Raw genomic sequence first — 16,695 nt, 5'->3', positions numbered from 1 at the left:
GATTTATATCCTGCCCTTCCTCCCAACAGGAACCTTACAGAATGTTATTTGAAATGCCAGCACTGTAAGAATAGTGTTCCATGAATATGGTGAAGAATTAAGGGGACAAAGACACTGCTATAAAAATTAGTAACATATATTTATGGACACCTCTTTATAAAGCTTTCCACATAACTGCTTATGTTGCTGCAACTTCCCCCTCAGCCCCCCTCACCAGCTGCCTGCCTCAGCCACTACGACCCAGTTTCTGCCATGAAATCTGAGCATCCAAACCAACTATCCAGCAAAGTTAAGCCTTGAGAGCTAGGCTCACTGCAATATCATGAGCACTACATGCATGCTGTTTATTTGCAGTGCCAGCAGCTCAAACATGGCAGCAGGAATGGCAGATTAATAGCCACTGAATAAAAGGAGAAGGGAGCTAACAGCATGATGTAATGCATGACAGGATTAGGTGAGCAAACCCTTCCCTCCCACCTCCCTGGGCTCAGCACAAATTGGATCCTGCAGTTGTTCTGCAGATGTGATAAGTGTCACATCTCTGGTCCTGGTCTACTGCGAGTATAAGGTTGCTCTGCCTGTTGAAATGGAGCTTTAGTGTAGTGGCACCTACCCTGTGGAATTCCCTCCCCTTAAATATTAGGGAGGCGCCATCTCTGTTATCTTTTTGGTGCCTTTTGAAGACTTTCCTCTTTCAACAAGCCTTTTAAGTTGAGACTTATCCCAGTCTGTGTCTCTGTTGGAACTGCTTTTAAAAAAAACAGTATGTTTTTTTAACCCTTGTTAAAAGATGTTTTTAAAGTTTTGTTTTGGTGTATTTTAAGGTCTGTTTTTATGATGTTTTGATGTGTTTTCAGCACTTCTGTTTGCCACCCTGGGCTCCTGCTGGGAGGAAGGGTGGGATATAAATCAAATAATAAATTAATTAATTAATAAAATGTGAAGCATTAGGGAACAGCCAAGACTGAGCCAGCATCTGACTTGCATATGTGTACACCCATAAGACAAGTGGCAAAGCCAGGTAATATTTCTAGAGAGAACTCATTTCTAGAGAGAACTCAAGACAGGTAGCAAAGCCAGGTAATATTTCTAGAGAGAACCATGGCTTAGTGCAAGGGTTCCCAGAGAGATTGCAGCCATTGTACTCCTTCCCCTGGTCCTGCTGTGTCCTAAGCTATCTGGCTTCACATGTCGTTTCTCTCCCCCAAACAAATTGTGAGCTGTAAACCCCAAAACAAACGTCAGTTATAGCTTATGGTTTGGAGCAAGACAAACCACAAGCCTACGTTTGGACAACATGCTAACCCAAACCATGGCTTAGCTCATAACAATGCATTAGCACCAAGACCAGAGAAGGAGTAAAACAACTAAAATTTCCTTTCTGGGAGCCCACATGTTCGTGCTAAGCCAAGGTTTGGCTTAGTGTTACACGCAAAGTAGTTCTGTGACAGCTGTTAAGCATGTTGTGTGTCTATCTAATCTCTTTCATATTTAGAAAACCAGTTCATTTCCATCTGTGGAGGGCTCCTAACTATGCTATGCCTCCAGACTCAGACAAGTAACCCATGAGTTGGTCATCTTCCTTTTTAATTTTGGGAACTATTGTTACTCTTAATTCAAATAAAGTCTCTTTAATTTGAAACTGAATGTTGCACTTCTACTGGAGGAAATGATTCCAGGATTCTCTTCTAACAGATGATCTCCCACTTTTCTAGAGTACTGCCTCTTTCCTGTGATTTTGTGTACCAGCTTTATTACTGGTTACAACAGTTCATTGTCACTCCTCTTATATGAAATATGCTGTTCCCAATTTCCAAGTTGTCAAGTTCAGTACAGGTTCTTTCAGGTGGCAGTTTATACTAGAATAATAGCTGGTATTTCATGCATGTCTTATTCACCATCTACACAATATCATAACTATATGGTTATGTTTCTACCACTTTCCTGCTTTCATCTCCCAAGCACACTTGACTGTAAATACCACTGATTTGAACATAATTTGTAAAGTATCCTTCATCACCCTTGTAATATCCCTGATTTTTACCATGTGTCCCTGCTAGATTAGGCAACTTTTCATCTAGCCCCTGTAGAAGTTCCTTTAATGCAGTGGTGGGGATCCCGATCTGCAACCAGTGGGCAAAGTTTCAATAGCAGCTTGATCTGCATCAATGAGCAGGTGATCATGTCTCCATGCCTCAAAAAGCTTTGCCTGCTCATTGCTGCCGATCAAACCTGTGTCTTAAGGACCAGAAGCAGGCCAAGCCAGACTGTTTCTCCCTCCTCCTTAGTTAGCAACCCTAGTTCCTGCTTGTTTGTATCTCCTGCAATGGCTACTAGAAACAATTGTGGTGCCAAACTAACAACGAAAGACTTTCAGATCTAGTTAAATTCATTCATCTTGGGGATGGTTTATAGTACACAATCAGAAAAATCAGTTAGTTTTTTCTTGGCTATAACTTGGATGTTAAAAACTCAAGACACATTCACAAAATGCTGAGGTGGTATTCAATATGGGCAGGAAAGGTATTTTGCAAGCCAAACAGATATGTTAGGCAGGAGTGCCACACATAAAATGGAAAATAGGCAGATGGAATGGAAAGATGGAATGTCTTTTGTATTCTTGGTACTGCAGCTCCTCACTCCCAAGATTTGCCACATGTTTATTCAAATAGACTACTGCAAGCAGATATGTAAAGCGTCTCTCATTTCCTAAATATGATTGCACTGCAAGATTTGCTAAACTGTCAAAAGCAGGCCATAGTTGTGGTGTATTAGGACACTGGTCTTCAACTGGTGGCACAGAACTGCTACTGGGTTGCAGCCTGATCGAAGGCGAATAGCAGCATCTACATTACCACCATACAAATATACAGTAAAAAATTAAGAAATTGATCCCCAAGTGCATGCGTGGGTTTGGGTAAAGATGGATTCTGGGGAAAAAATAGTCTTGCTGCTGGTTTAGCAAGACCAATTTCCAAGCCATATAGAGGGGAATACTTATTTACTTACAATGGCAGTACTTACAACTATCACAAGAGGCCACTGTTGAACCACCTCACTCCACAGAAGAGAAGGTGGAATACTAAAAAGAAATTAGAAATTTCTGTGCAGAGCCAGAAAAAAAACACACATACAGCATAAACGTCTAGTAAAAATAGAAGATTGTCACCAGCCATGATTCTCTTGTGGGCGCCATGGGTTTACAGTGCAATTCAGTGATCAAAAAATCTTCTGGTTTAACAATAGATGCGCAAGTCTTACATTCCAGCCACACAGAACACACCACTCCATCCATCCAAAGGAAAGAAATTATCTGCAGTTCAAGGACACATTCCAGCCAGCCAAAGGCATAAGAACACTGAGCAGCGCCGGGGGGGGGGGCAGGGGGCAGTCTAGGGAGAGGATTTGGGGCCAGAGGAGGGCACATGGCCTAGGAAGAGTCCCAAGAGCCAGAGAGACCTGGAGGGCTGTATTTGGCCCCCAGGTCTGAAGTTCCTTGCCCTTGTGCTAGAAAAACCATCGCATGAGTTGCCTCATGCCTGTTTGTTGCTTACTCCAGCAACTGGGAGATTAAATAAAGGGAGGGGGCCCCTTTTAGCACCCTTCATCACAGAGGAGGTTCTTGTATAGCACTGTCATTAAGACTGAACAACATAAAGAGTTCAAGTTTCTTATTCTGGATTTGGAACTATAACATGACCAATGCTGCAAGACATCTGGGATTTGTTGGCAGGCTGCCTACTAACTTACAAACCTGGGAGACATCCCAATATTGCCCATATTACTTTAAAATGGCAAAAAGGCTGTATGAGACTGATGGGAAAAGTAGATGAACGAGTTAAGTGTTTCATCTTAACTGAGATGATGTTGCCACTTGCCAGACATATGCACAGGACATGACTTTTGGCAATCCAATCAATGGGATCCAGAAATAATTGTACTAGTTTGGCCCTCAGGAGAGGAGCCCATTGTTGAAATCTAGATCTAATCAAACTAGCTGAAGGGTCACTACAGGTCTCCACAAAAGAAAATCCTATCATCCTGACCACTCATACCAGGCAGAGAAATTGGGGAATGACACCTCCTTGATCCAATCAATGCTGGATTGATCCAATCAGTTGAATATCACTGTGCCTGAAGCCATTTACTGAATCAGAACCCAAGGGTCTGATTCCCCTGCTTTTTCTTCACTATCTGTGGCCCCCTGCCTGCAGAAATAGAGGTCCCGCCTTGCTCCAGCTGCTTCAAAAGCTCTTTTCAGGGCTCCACTACTTTGCCTGCTTTCTCCTGGACCTTTGCTAGCCAAAGCAGGGCCTGCCTGCTGCATTTGCTGTTTCCCTGCCTGACCCAAAAGTTTCAGGATGCTCCGTTTCTGCTTCTTCAGGAGTGTCCACCAGGACCGGGAAAGGTATATCTTTCTCTATCCTGTCTTCCGGAGGTCCTTTCCCTACAACTGTGCTTTCTGCAGTTGTGATGAACTTAGTGCCTCCCTTCTATCTCCTCTTATGCCTGATGTGATTGCTCCTGTGTGTGTTTAGTGATGGTTAAGATTTAGCTAATTTTTTCACACCAAATAAATTCATATTGTTACTGAGCTATCCCCATGGATCGATATGTATTGTTGCTGAGCTGTTTTCCATTTTAGTGTTGAATGTGTATATTTTGATTGTGTGTGTATGCTCAATAAATATTCCCCTACTTTAGACGTGTGAGTATAAGTTACTGGGTAGATCTACCAAGACACACCGTTGCCAATGTCTAAAGATCATAATTTACAAGATTCCTAGAATGTGTGAATGTGAAATGTGTCTACAGAGGAGCCTTGCCAACAAGTTGCTTTGGAACCCAATATAAATGGGGGTAAAATAGACACAGCAATAGTATGGTATTGCAGTTGGGAGGAAGCGATACAAAAACAATTAAGCACCCTCTTGCAGCACATGTGTGTATGTGTACGTGTGTGTATGTAGTCTAACAGTTTCTTAGGTTTTCAAATGTCCCACAGGCCAAAAAAATTGGCAACCTCTTGTCTAACCACTGTATCACACTGCCATAATCTATAACAAAAGGGATAGGTATTGCATGTAATATTCAATGGGTGTCCCTCTCTTCAAACACTGTAGTCCTAGTAGAATTCAAACTCTGTACAGAATTGCAGCCTTCAGGTATTTACAGGCACACTGGATGATAGAGAAAACCAATACAATTTTAGATTGGCAGTTCTCAAAAGGACTGGATGCTTAGTCTACAGATTTGGTTTTGATTCCTCTTTTTTCTTCCTATGGGATAAATGTGAAAGCTGCCCATAGGGTAACAATGAAAAAATTCAAGACCCCAGGACAGTTGTGAGTGGTCAGCCTGCCGTATGAGTACTCTGCCTTGCAAAAAAGAGAAGTAGAAACAGCACCAATTCATGTTTGAATTGTTGCTGTTTCTTATGTCATGTGAAACATGGGCATTCTTAGTTTTAAAACATTTTTAAAAACTAGCCTGTCAATGCAAATACAGCCCATTATTATTATTATCTTTATATTGTGAAAGGTAACAAAGTAGTTTGGGAGACACTGGTTACAGCAGTCCTGCAGTGTAGTCCACTGTTAATATATCTACGAAAGGAGCTACGAGCGTATCTCATAACTACCCTGCAATATAGCCGTGTTATTTCCCACATATTGCAGGGCAGGGGAGGACGTTGAGAAAGCGTGGTTTACAACAATCCTGTAGTGTAGTCGTGTTATTATACATAATACACTGTAACCACTCTTTTATTAAATAGACCTTAATAGCGCCACACTCCTTTTTATACCTCCCCAACCTGATCACTTTCTGTCGGCGGCTGTTTCGGATTTCGGGGAGAGAAGGAATATCCCATATAAAACAGACCTGAGGTTACAGCAAAGGTTAATTCTAGTTAAAACTGCCACCTCCTCAACCCAGCTACAGGTGCAGACACTTTCACGCAGACGCGCTGAGCTTCTCACCGTCCTCACTCTCTTAAAATGGAGACGATAACGTCCCCGCCCCATTAAACAGGAAACTAGGAGTCGCGCCGTGAATCTAGCTACTCTTCTTTCCCTTTTTATGATGCGCTGTGTAGAAATGGCGGAAGTATCGGTCCCATGACGACAATAACACCCGCGTCGCTGGAGGCACGACGAAACGGAAAGAGGCGGAGTTCGGAATGCTCCGGGGATGATCGGGGAGTCCCTGTTATGGCCGGCGTCTTCGACATCGACCTGGAAACGGAGGAGGGGAGCGACGGGGAGGAGCCAGAACTGGGGGCCTTGGTGAGGCGGGGTAGAGAATGATAGAAGGAAAAGGGGGTGGGCCCACGAGGGAGGGAGGGAAAGGGGAGGGGAGGGAAGGAGCAAGTTAAGCAAGAGAGCAATCCTATACGTCTTTACTCGGAAGTGAACCCCGCTGAATTCAGTGGGGCTTATTTCCAGGGATGTTGGTATAGGATTGTAGCCTAAGAGTGTATTCTTATACATGTCTACTGAGAAGTAACCTCCTCTTCGTTCAGTGGGGCTTATTTCCAGCCTTAGTGCCTAATGCTTCTCGCTCGCACGCTGGCTGGGTCGTTCCATCCCTCCCTTGAGTGCGAACGATCCCTTTTTTTCCTCGTACTGGCTGACCTCCGCTTTATTTCTCTCCCCCCTCCCCCCTCCTTTTCAGGAGGTGGACCCAGAGCTTCGCAGCAGTGGACCGGAGTGAGTATGATGCAAAGCCCTCCCCCCTCCCCGAGAAAAATGCAGATTGGCAAGAATTGCCTTCGTGAGTCAGGCCATCTGTAGTCCCAACTAGTCAGACGGCCTTGGCATCTAGTACTGTACTCAGAGGCTCCCCCTCCATTCTTCTTACTGCAAATACATGTTGTTTTGTTGTACAGTGCACTTCAAATGATGGCACTTCAAAATACTTCATAAGCAAAATTACCAGTCCCTGTCCTAAGGAGCTTACTGTCAGCAGTTTGATGGAGGAGTGGCAACAAAGGGATGGAATGGGAGAGGAAAAGCTAACCAGGGATGTTAAATGCCTTCTGCATTTAATTTCTTCCAAACTGCTGCTGCTAGATGTCCAACAGCAATGCTAGTATTTATAAGATTCCCCTGTTCCTTTGCCACCTTGTAGGGAATGCATCAGAGTTAACATGATTGCCTTGCTGAATCAGAGACTAAGGCCTATGCGGTTCAGCATAATATTTCCAAAAACAGCCAGCTAGATCAGATGCCTCTGGAGATTCACAAAGTAGGGCATGAAAGTGGTGGCATCAGCATTTGGTATTTAATAGAATAAGGAGGTCCCATTTAGCCAACATAGTGTATAGCCATGCCCTTTTAAAAAGTCAGCTAAGTCAGTAGACCACACTACATGTTGTAGTGATCAGCATATTCATTGCATGTTCTGTGATGAACTTACTTCCTTTGGCAGCAGGTTCAGGACTGACAAATCAGCCTTTTGGTGTACCAGAGTCTCTAGGAATGTTACAAGATCTTGAATATGTGAACTTAATCTTGTGTCTGTAGCTACTGTAACAAGACTTCATGAATGTCTAGACCAGTGTAGCCACACTCTTAGGCAGTGTCTGCTACCAGTTAAGCCTTATCTACCTCATTTGCCTTACTTTTTTATCTTTAGTTCTGTTCAGATGAACAAACAGTAGTTGCTGTATAAATTAGTGAGAACATGGCTTTTCTGCTTTTCATACCCAACATGAAAGTGCTGTTTCCCTCCTACCCCCACCCCCATCAGGAGGGTCACATTCAATGTAGACTCCTGGGCATTTTCCCCAGCCACCCACTCCACACCTGATGTTATATGTGATGTCAGGCGTGGGGCACAACGATACAGCTGCACAGGACCAAATCAAGAGCTAAAAGTATATTCCTTGGCAAACAGGGCTTTCTGCAAAGGATCAGCTGCACTAGAGAATTTCCTATCATCTGATTAGTGATAAGATTGAGCCCCTTTTAAGTTTGGTACTGAGAGCAAGCCCCGTTAAAGTTTTATGTTTGCACGCATGATTTGGATTCAAACTGTGCCAGCAAATAGACACTTTCCCTCTGCCAGTCTGCAGAGAAAAAAACCTCTTAAGTGCAGTTTGAATCCAAACTGTGTCTGCAAATGGATTTGTTGTAACCACCAATTTGTGGTTATAGCAAGATCCTTGAAGGCACACTTTCTTAGCTGATTATCTGTCAGAGTGGTCTGCAGAGGACAAGGTAGGTAAGGATCCAGTCTGCCAGTCAGATCCAGTTCTCCATCCCCAGCTCTAGACCATTAGATTGCCATAGGAATAGAGGGTTTCCTTCATTTCTAAACACTATGGCTTGCATTCTAAGATAACTTAAGGAAGATCATAGAAGGAAATTTTCTTGTTCCTGCTTCTCCACAGTACCTCCCACACCCCAACCCGTGTTCTTCAGGATAGCTCTCTGATTATTATTTTTTCCTGATTATCTAGAAAGGATTTGGGGGAGGGCCACAGGGGGATGAGAGGGTCAGGAAATTTCCTTTCCATGAACCTCCTTAAGTTAATTTATTTCAGAGTCCAAACCTATGCCTTTATAGAACACTTATCACAACTCTGGTTTCAGTGCTTCTCTTTCTGTTTTTTTTTAAACTGACAATCTTTCCTTCTGGGAAGCTTCTGTGCTTTAACTTGTGCCCTGCTCCTTTATTTTCTTGTCCTCCTTTTCCTCCCTTAGACTGGTGCCAGGATATTATGAAGAAATTGAAATCTCCGAGAGCATTGTCAACAATGGCCCAGAGCGTATTGGGCCCCACTGCTTTGAACTGCTGCGTGTTTTGGGCAAGGGTGGCTATGGCAAGGTGAGCGATGCCTTGGGAGCAATGCTTGTGTTTGGGGCAGTGGGGGGGGGCAAGATTGTTAACATCTATCCCACTGAAGATGTCCATAGTGCTGGAGAGATGGTTATCCTTGTGGATGTACATATCCCTGCTCCCTTAAAGCCTTGCTAGGGTAATGGATTAGTTGGAGACTAATTCAGATTCCAGAATCTCTGGAGGCTTTCCTTACAGAGTCCTAGTTCTTGCTGAGGTAGTAAACCTGTGCCTTGGCAATATTGCCTCAGAATGCAGCTGGGGGGTGGGGGTCATGTGATAGAATGCGCCTAAATGAAGAAAGGGTTACTCTGCATAGAAAACTAGCATGTCAAGTAGAAGAGGACTCGAGAACCCTTCACTCTGATCTCTAATTTTTTATGTAAAGGGAATGTTATGAGTATGCATGGATGTATTTCTAGAGAGTAGTATTACGCGACTGTGCCTCAGCCCTCTGGTAGCTGATCTGCAGGGTTCTTCATGGCATGATTTTGTCCCCTGTGCTATATAATAATATCTATATAAAGCTGCTGGGGGCAATCTTTAGGAGATTTGGGGCAAAGTGTCATCAGTATGCTCTAGTTCTCTGTAACATCTGAATCGGGAGAAGCCATGCACATCCTAAACCGGTATCTGGATGCAGTCATGGGCTGGCTGAAAGCTAACAATCTAAATTCTGACCAAGATGGAGAGTCTATGGATGGGTAGTTCCAAGGTCCAGGAACTTGGTTGTGTACCAGCCAGATCTGGATGGGGCTGCACTCCCTCTGAAGGAGCACATGTGCAATTTCAGAGTTTTCTTATATCAGTCATTGTCACTGGAGGTCCAGGTGGCCTCTGTGGGTCGAAGCAGCCATCAGCAACTTAAGTTGGTGTGCCAAATATGACCAGTTTTGGACAGAGGTAGCTTTGTCTTTATGATTAAAATGTTGGCAATCCAATGATTAGTTGACTGTAATGTGTTGTATGTGGGCTACCATTGTGGCTAGTTTGGAAGCTGCAATTATTGCAAAATGCAGCTGCTAGGGTGCTTAGTGGGACACCCAGCTTTAACACACCAGAGTTGAAATATCTGCACTAGCACCCTTTTAACCGAGCCAAGTTCAAGGTTTTGGTGCTTATGCTTAAACCCTATTCAACTTGGGACCAGGATACCTTGCAGGCTGCTTCCTCCTTACTGTCCAAGCCAATCTTTAAAATCTTCCAAAAAGACCCTGCTTGTCACTCCACGACCAGCAAATGGTCACTTGGTGACAACACCAAAGTGAGTCACCCTCTGGATTGTCCTCCCTTGGGTAATATGTGAGGCAGATACAGTAACTATGACCTTTCACTGCCTCTTAACAATTTATATGCTTTCCTGGATCCGGAATGTTTTTGTTTTTATTGTGTGTACTGCTTAATGTGTGGTGATGCAGTTTTGTTTTGTTTTTTAATCTGTTTTTTAGGAAACTTTATTGAATTTTTTAAAATTGTTTTTAATTGTGAGCTGCTTGGAAATTTTTATTAACTGGAATTAAACTTTTATAAATAAGTAACATTCACTGGTGTGACCTCCAACCTGCACTCTGAAGAGGTCCAGCCCTGGAACATTTACCACTTCATTAACATAGCAGGTTGACCAGGACTATCAGCACAGTGGCTCCATGGCATTCCCTTCTGGTTTGCTGGCACAGGTTTTCCTGGTTTATGGAGAAAGTGGGATGGGTGAAACTGGAAAAGCGATATGTAGGGGGCTGGGAGCATTTGACTTGCGCCAAAGCTGAGGCAGGTTATTTATAAGATCATGCCACACTGATGAAGACTTTCTTCTGTTTTCATTAAATCTGGTAAAGCAAATGAACTGGGAAGTCATCCTATGCCCACTAAGATGATTTTTTCACCTGTGCAGCATATAAAATCACATGATTTTGGTTTATCCAGAGGGGTGTGGGTGTGTCCCAATTTAAGCTTCAAGTCCAAATTTGAGGTATTAAAAGGGCTCAGAGGTGTCTGGTTTTATTTAGCTCAGTTTCAGTGTTCAAAGTGTGCTTAGGAACCACTTGCAGCTTAGAACTTGTGCAAGCCAGTCAGAAAAAGCTGAGCTTTTAACGGAATGGTATTATGTATGCATAACTAAGGAAGGGTGAAGTGGCAGGTGGCTCAGAGTTGCAATCATTCAATCCCTACTTCAGGAAAACAAGCATGGATGTGAGTTTCTGCATCAAGTTATTGGCCTGTTTCCAGGCTTCTCTTTTAGAGAAAGTAGTTGCCCTGCAGTTCTGGTGAGCCTGGGATACAATCTGGCAGAGACCCAGAGGCCAATCTAGATTTCAACCTGGATGTAACACTGAGACTGTGCTTGTGATCTTCGTCAATGATGTCTGCCTAAAAATCAGCAGTGATATTTGTGCTTTGATTGTTAGATTTTTTCACACCCTCCTGTGAAAATGATAATGAAGTGGATGCTGCTGTATCATGCTGTTGATTCTGAAGTTGCTAGAAAATGGATCTCTGTGGGTGGAACCTCGTGTGGCCTTTCCCCTAAATCTGCCATGGAGTGCTCAGTTTGCTTACTACCTATGTTTCCATTATAGGTGTTCCAGGTACGGAAGGTTCAGGGCACAAACGCTGGGAAAATCTTTGCCATGAAAGTCCTAAAGAAGGTAAGCTCCGTGTCTCTTTGCAGTTTGTGTGCCCCGTTTCATACTTTAGCGAGACCTTAATTCTCTCTTGGTATTTCCTGCAGGCCAAGATTGCCTGTAATGCCAAAGACACAGCCCACACGAAGGCTGAGAGAAGTATCCTGGAGGCCATCAAGCACCCATTCATTGTGGATCTCATCTACGCCTTCCAGACTGGTGGCAAGCTCTACCTCATCCTGGAATGCCTCAGTGGTATGGAAATCAAGATCGACCTCATCCACCGGGAAGGAGACTGGAAGCCGACCCTTTTAATTCTGTGTAGATTTATGCGTGTGGGCTGATGGTTTCTCTTTCTCCTGTGCTTTCTAGGAGGGGAGCTCTTCATGCAGCTGGAGCGAGAAGGCATCTTCCTGGAGGACACAGCTTGGTCAGTGCAAGCACTGCCATAGTCTGAATTGGGGTAGTCAGGAGGACTGGAGTTACCTGCAGGCTTTCTCTCTTGTTTCTTACATGGCCCATAGCTGGGAGAGGTTGTAATAGAAGGAGCTGGGAACTGTTAAGAGTGCTCCATTTGATAGAGGACAGTAACTGAGGCATTTTCCTTGCAGTCAGATCTTTTATGTCAGGGATGGGGAATCTGTGGCCTTCAAATGTCGTTGGGCTCTTACTCCCATCACCCCCCAACCAGGATGGCCAGTGATCAGGGGTGGTGGGAGTTGTTGTCCAGCAACATGTGGAGATAGGTGGCCCACCTGTATCACTTGCAGCAGTTGAGTAGGCAGAGTTTGAACAAACTGGTTTAATGGATATGCTTTTTTTAAAAAAGCCAAAGGTAACACTGTTTGAAAATTCTGACAATCTATTGTTTGACTATGGAATGGTAAGTTGGCCAAAATCCTTAATGAAGGCAATTCAGTAGCTCTGTGCTCATTGAACAAAAGCATGGAACTCTGGTCATCTGGCTTATCTCCTCACCCCACCCCAATTCCAGATCAGATAGGCAAGTGACCCTGCTGTGATTTTTTGATCTTTTCTTCTGATGTGACTCGTTTGAACTATTTGGGTGGCATCGCTGATCTAACCTACTATAAGAGCAGTCTTGGTTTTACTTGATCTGTGGAAAAAATTATTCTGCAGTTTGTCTGCTGAAGGCAAACCTCGTAGGCCTTGCTTTTTTCCCGTTGCCTATGTGCAGCACAACCCTCTGTGTGTTTATTTTGAAAAAAATTCCACTCTGTTCAGTGGGCGTCGCTGTTGTGTGTTTAGGTTTGCCTCTTTAATCAATATACTACTCCCTCTTGGGAGTTTTTCTTGTGTTGTCCTGTAAGAATACAGTCTAAAATAGATTATATTGGCCCTTTCAAGGAGCACTCTCAATACATCCACAGAGACTTTGCTTGCTACATAGAATTTTAAGGCACAAATAATCTCCCTCAGATACCTATTAAAAATCAGAGCTGCAGTGTGGGAACTGTTTCTTTGTGGTTTCATCCCAAAGCAGCCATAACATTCAAGGACCTGCAGCACTGTGGGAAGGGCCAGGCACATCAGTCCTTAACACAAAATTGTCACCCGTCCAGGGCAATGATTTTGAGCTAACAATCCATCTGATTATTCCTGCCCACATTGTTGTGGGCCTTTGAACATACCGCTGCACCATAAGATAAACCCACAGAGGTTTGCATGGTACACCTATAACATTTTCAGAGGTAATTTCATTTGAAATGGTTCCTCCTGAAGCTGTGGCATTTACATACCTCTCTGCTGCACTGTGACATTTAACAAGCTGCTGTTTTAAAAATCTATAATGCACATGGTGAGATAAATGCAGCTTATATATGCAACAGAAATTCAAAAGCAATTACCAGATAGGGAGGAGGAACAGAGCCAGTGTTCTCAAATAAGGCAGCACTCCCCATTGTTGACCAATGAAAGAGCGTCATTGTATTGGCCTGTAGTGGCGTGTTGCCACTCCTGCCTGACAGGAAGGAATGCCAAACCCCACCAATGCATGTAACTGTTCTCAATCCTGATTATTCTTCTGCAGCTCACCCAGAGTTTTAACTGGTGCTGGAAGTGGGAGGGCATGAGGTAATGCAATAAACGCTAGCTTAAAATATTGGATTGCGAAACCATGTTCTTGAGGCACGTTGGAGCAATCAACTGGATAACATTCAGAAGGAATTCTTAGAAACTGTAGGTCTCTTATTAAGAGTAAATATTGGTTGCCTTGCCCCTGCTGATTAAAATTCCGGAAATCATCACATCCTTTCCTTGTCCCTGAGCAGAAAGTAACCTTGACTTACCTGCACCAAATAGGCATTCCCAGCTGTACCTGAAGATGCAACGTCCCATCTGTCCAGCTCCTCTCTTGGCAGTTGGGTCCCTCATTCCCATAAATGGATTAAACTTGCAGATTGCCATCCCCTTTTGATATGAACACCAGGCTTTCCACCATCTGTTTGCATTATCTGTTGTTGGGATCTTTGAGTGGTGGTTCCTCCAATATTGGCATGTCAAGCACATTCTGAACCAGTTGGGTAGCTTGTGCTCATGTTGTTGACAGAGTTTTCCCCTCCTCTTTTTCTAGTTTCTACCTGAGTGAGATCACTCTGGCCCTTGGCCACCTGCACTCTAGTGGCATCATCTACCGAGATCTCAAGCCTGAGAACATAATGTTAAACAACCAGGGTATGGAGCCGTATCCAAGTTTGTAAAAGGAGTGTATGGGGGCGGGTACCTTGCATTAAATGTGCTCCTTTCTACTATAAGTTCCTAGCCAGGGCAGTCACAGGATCTCATCTTCCTGTTCTCCTCTACTGCAGGGCACATTAAGCTGACTGACTTTGGGCTCTGTAAGGAGTCGATCCATGAAGGCACTGTCACCCACACTTTTTGTGGCACCATAGAATACATGTAGGTGACATGGACTCCAGCACATCCAAACAGGCTTTGTCCTGGTTCGAGTTGGGTGGCAAATATCTGTAGATTAATAGTTATTCCCCATTACCACCACAATATATTCACACTCTGTCTCTTTCCCCACACCTCCCTTACATTCTAGGGCCCCAGAGATATTGCTGCGCAGTGGCCACAATCGGGCTGTGGATTGGTGGAGCCTCGGTGCTCTGATGTACGACATGCTCACTGGATCGGCAAGTCTTGCTCGTGCTGTGTTTGAAGGCAGAGGTGGAAGCAACAGAGCACAGGGTGTCAGAGAAGTGAAGCCACACAGGAATGGAAGTAGGAGAGGGAGGGATTGTAGATCAGCAATTCTCATTGGATGATGGGTTAGGTGTTGCAGAGAGCCTGGTGGCTGGGTCAGCTGGCAACTACCAGGGTAGCAGGAATAATGCGCTCTTAGCATCCTAAACAACAAAGTGTACAAGCTCGGGGGGGGGCGGCAGGAAAGGGCAGCATCTTGCTGCTAGTGCTGTGAGGACAGACACTTGTAGGACAGAGGAGGAGGAGGTACTGTAGAAGTGGCTCTCTGCTCCTTGGGCTGTTGCTTCCTTGATTGTGTGTCTTAATGTGCCTGTCCCTGGGTGCAGCACAGCTCATTGGTTCTACTCTCAAGGGGTTTATGGTGATGGCTTGCTACCAGTTTCCTTGCTGCGCCCTTTCCTTCACTGTTTTCCTTCTCCCCTGACCCCCACCCCCAGCCGCCTGCAACTGCTGGCGCTTCCAAGCAGATTCTTCCTTCTCCTATGCTGAGCTCTCTATGCCCATGCCTTGCAGCCTCCATTTACAGCCGAAAACCGCAAGAAGACAATGGACAAAATCCTGAAGGGGAAGTTGGTGCTCCCACCCTACTTGACACCCGATGCCCGAGACCTGATCAAGAAGGTACAAGCCGCCTGTCATTTGACAGGGCCCTGCAGATTGGCTTTTGACTGCCTTGTTTGTTATATTTCTGTCTCACCACCTGCACCCGCCACTGCCCTGGCGTTTTACAAATGAACAATATTTGTGTAGCTGTGCAGGGCCAACACATTTTTGTAGCCAACCCAAAAAGTGTGGCTGTTGCGATTCCAATTCGGGGGGGGGTCTGTATCCGAAGCCAAGAGCCTCTGAAGTTCAACACCAGATCAGTGATTGCTCCCCTCCCAGTTCCAAGCTCAGAAGGGTTCTCCAGAGCAAACATCAGCCTGAACTGCCTCATCTTCCTTCCAGTACTTTTCAGTGCACAACCTGCCATTTTCTTCCTCTCTGCTTGGACTGGAGTGTGCATCGTTCACATACTACCATGCAGATGGTCTCCATCTTGTTTCTTAGCTTGGAAATGGGACGGGGGGGACGGCTTGCCATTCCTTTCCCCTCCATCCATTTGTCTCTGGCTGCTGTTTCCAGCTTGCTAGTTACAGTGAGAGGCAAGCTGCCTTTCCAGCTTTTCTCAGCTTTAGGAAGTACTAGCCATGGCCATAGCATGCCTGCCTGCCCCTGCTCCAATTGACTCGGGCCAAAATCCACTGGGATGCTGTGGAGGAGGCCCCACAGCAGGAGTCACACTGAGCACTCCTTTGCACTGAGAAGTGGGCAGGGAGGAGGAGGCAGCTCATGTGCTCGGCACTGGATAGTGTTGGGGAGGGAAGGAGGTGGAAGCTGGCGACTCAGTGGCTATTGGCAGTGACTTGTCTCTTTTGCCAGTCCGGGGAGGGGCTTGCCATAGTGCAGCCCCAGCCAGTCATTGGGGATTATGGGAATTGTAACATTTTGGAGGCACCAGCTTGAGGAAGGCTGCCATAGTTTGTGCGGTGAGTAGATTCGTAGACTCCTGTTTATATGAAAAGGGTTACAGTAATAGTGGAATGCAAGCTCATCCTGCATTCAGCAGCCCTGAGTAGGATTAAATGGAGGTGCTTATGAAAGTTGTCGTGTTTGAGAAGTTTTCTGACTGTGACTTGAATCTGCTTGAAAAATTTGATTCTGGACTTTGGACTGATGTAAGGCAAACATTTCCTCAATGTGTCCTCTCCCTTCCCCAGTTCCTCAAAAGGCATCCCACCCAGAGAATTGGGGGCGGTTCAGGAGATGCTGCAGATGTACAGGTAAGCTAGACAATGGGACAGTGGCAAGCTGTGCTCCTGATAGATCTTGTGCTAATGAAATAGGACACAGGCCTGCATGTGTTCTGCTGGTGCAGAAATGGACCAATGAATTCAGAATCCTGAGAAAGTTTTTTAATATGTATCTATATTAAAAGCAATTTTCTATCCTTTTAAAATGC

At 44.7% G+C, this 16,695-nt stretch overlaps 1 protein-coding gene across 2 annotated transcripts in view; it reads left to right on the top strand.

Annotated features, from left to right (window-relative positions):
- Positions 1 to 4,393: 4,393 nt before the first annotated feature.
- The window catches only part of RPS6KB2 (ribosomal protein S6 kinase B2), a 20,097-nt gene continuing 7,795 nt past the window's right edge, over positions 4,394 to 16,695 (top strand). Inside the window, exons 1-12 of one of the 2 annotated variants that reach the window (XM_061609526.1) lie at positions 4,394 to 4,408; positions 6,098 to 6,287; positions 6,676 to 6,710; positions 8,709 to 8,832; positions 11,421 to 11,489; positions 11,573 to 11,720; positions 11,838 to 11,895; positions 14,059 to 14,159; positions 14,294 to 14,384; positions 14,533 to 14,623; positions 15,207 to 15,314; positions 16,454 to 16,516. In XM_061609526.1, coding sequence (XP_061465510.1) covers positions 6,120 to 6,287; positions 6,676 to 6,710; positions 8,709 to 8,832; positions 11,421 to 11,489; positions 11,573 to 11,720; positions 11,838 to 11,895; positions 14,059 to 14,159; positions 14,294 to 14,384; positions 14,533 to 14,623; positions 15,207 to 15,314; positions 16,454 to 16,516 — 1,056 coding nt within the window. In that variant the 5' untranslated portion in view covers positions 4,394 to 4,408; positions 6,098 to 6,119. Of the gene's footprint in view, positions 4,409 to 6,002; positions 6,288 to 6,675; positions 6,711 to 8,708; positions 8,833 to 11,420; positions 11,490 to 11,572; positions 11,721 to 11,837; positions 11,896 to 14,058; positions 14,160 to 14,293; positions 14,385 to 14,532; positions 14,624 to 15,206; positions 15,315 to 16,453; positions 16,517 to 16,695 lie in introns of those variants that run through there. The other variant, XM_061609525.1, reaches the window with a different exon arrangement.

The sequence above is a fragment of the Rhineura floridana genome, chromosome 2, assembly GCF_030035675.1.
Source record: "Rhineura floridana isolate rRhiFlo1 chromosome 2, rRhiFlo1.hap2, whole genome shotgun sequence".
Taxonomy (NCBI): domain Eukaryota; kingdom Metazoa; phylum Chordata; class Lepidosauria; order Squamata; family Rhineuridae; genus Rhineura; species Rhineura floridana.
This window is presented reverse-complemented; position numbering and strand designations above follow the sequence as displayed.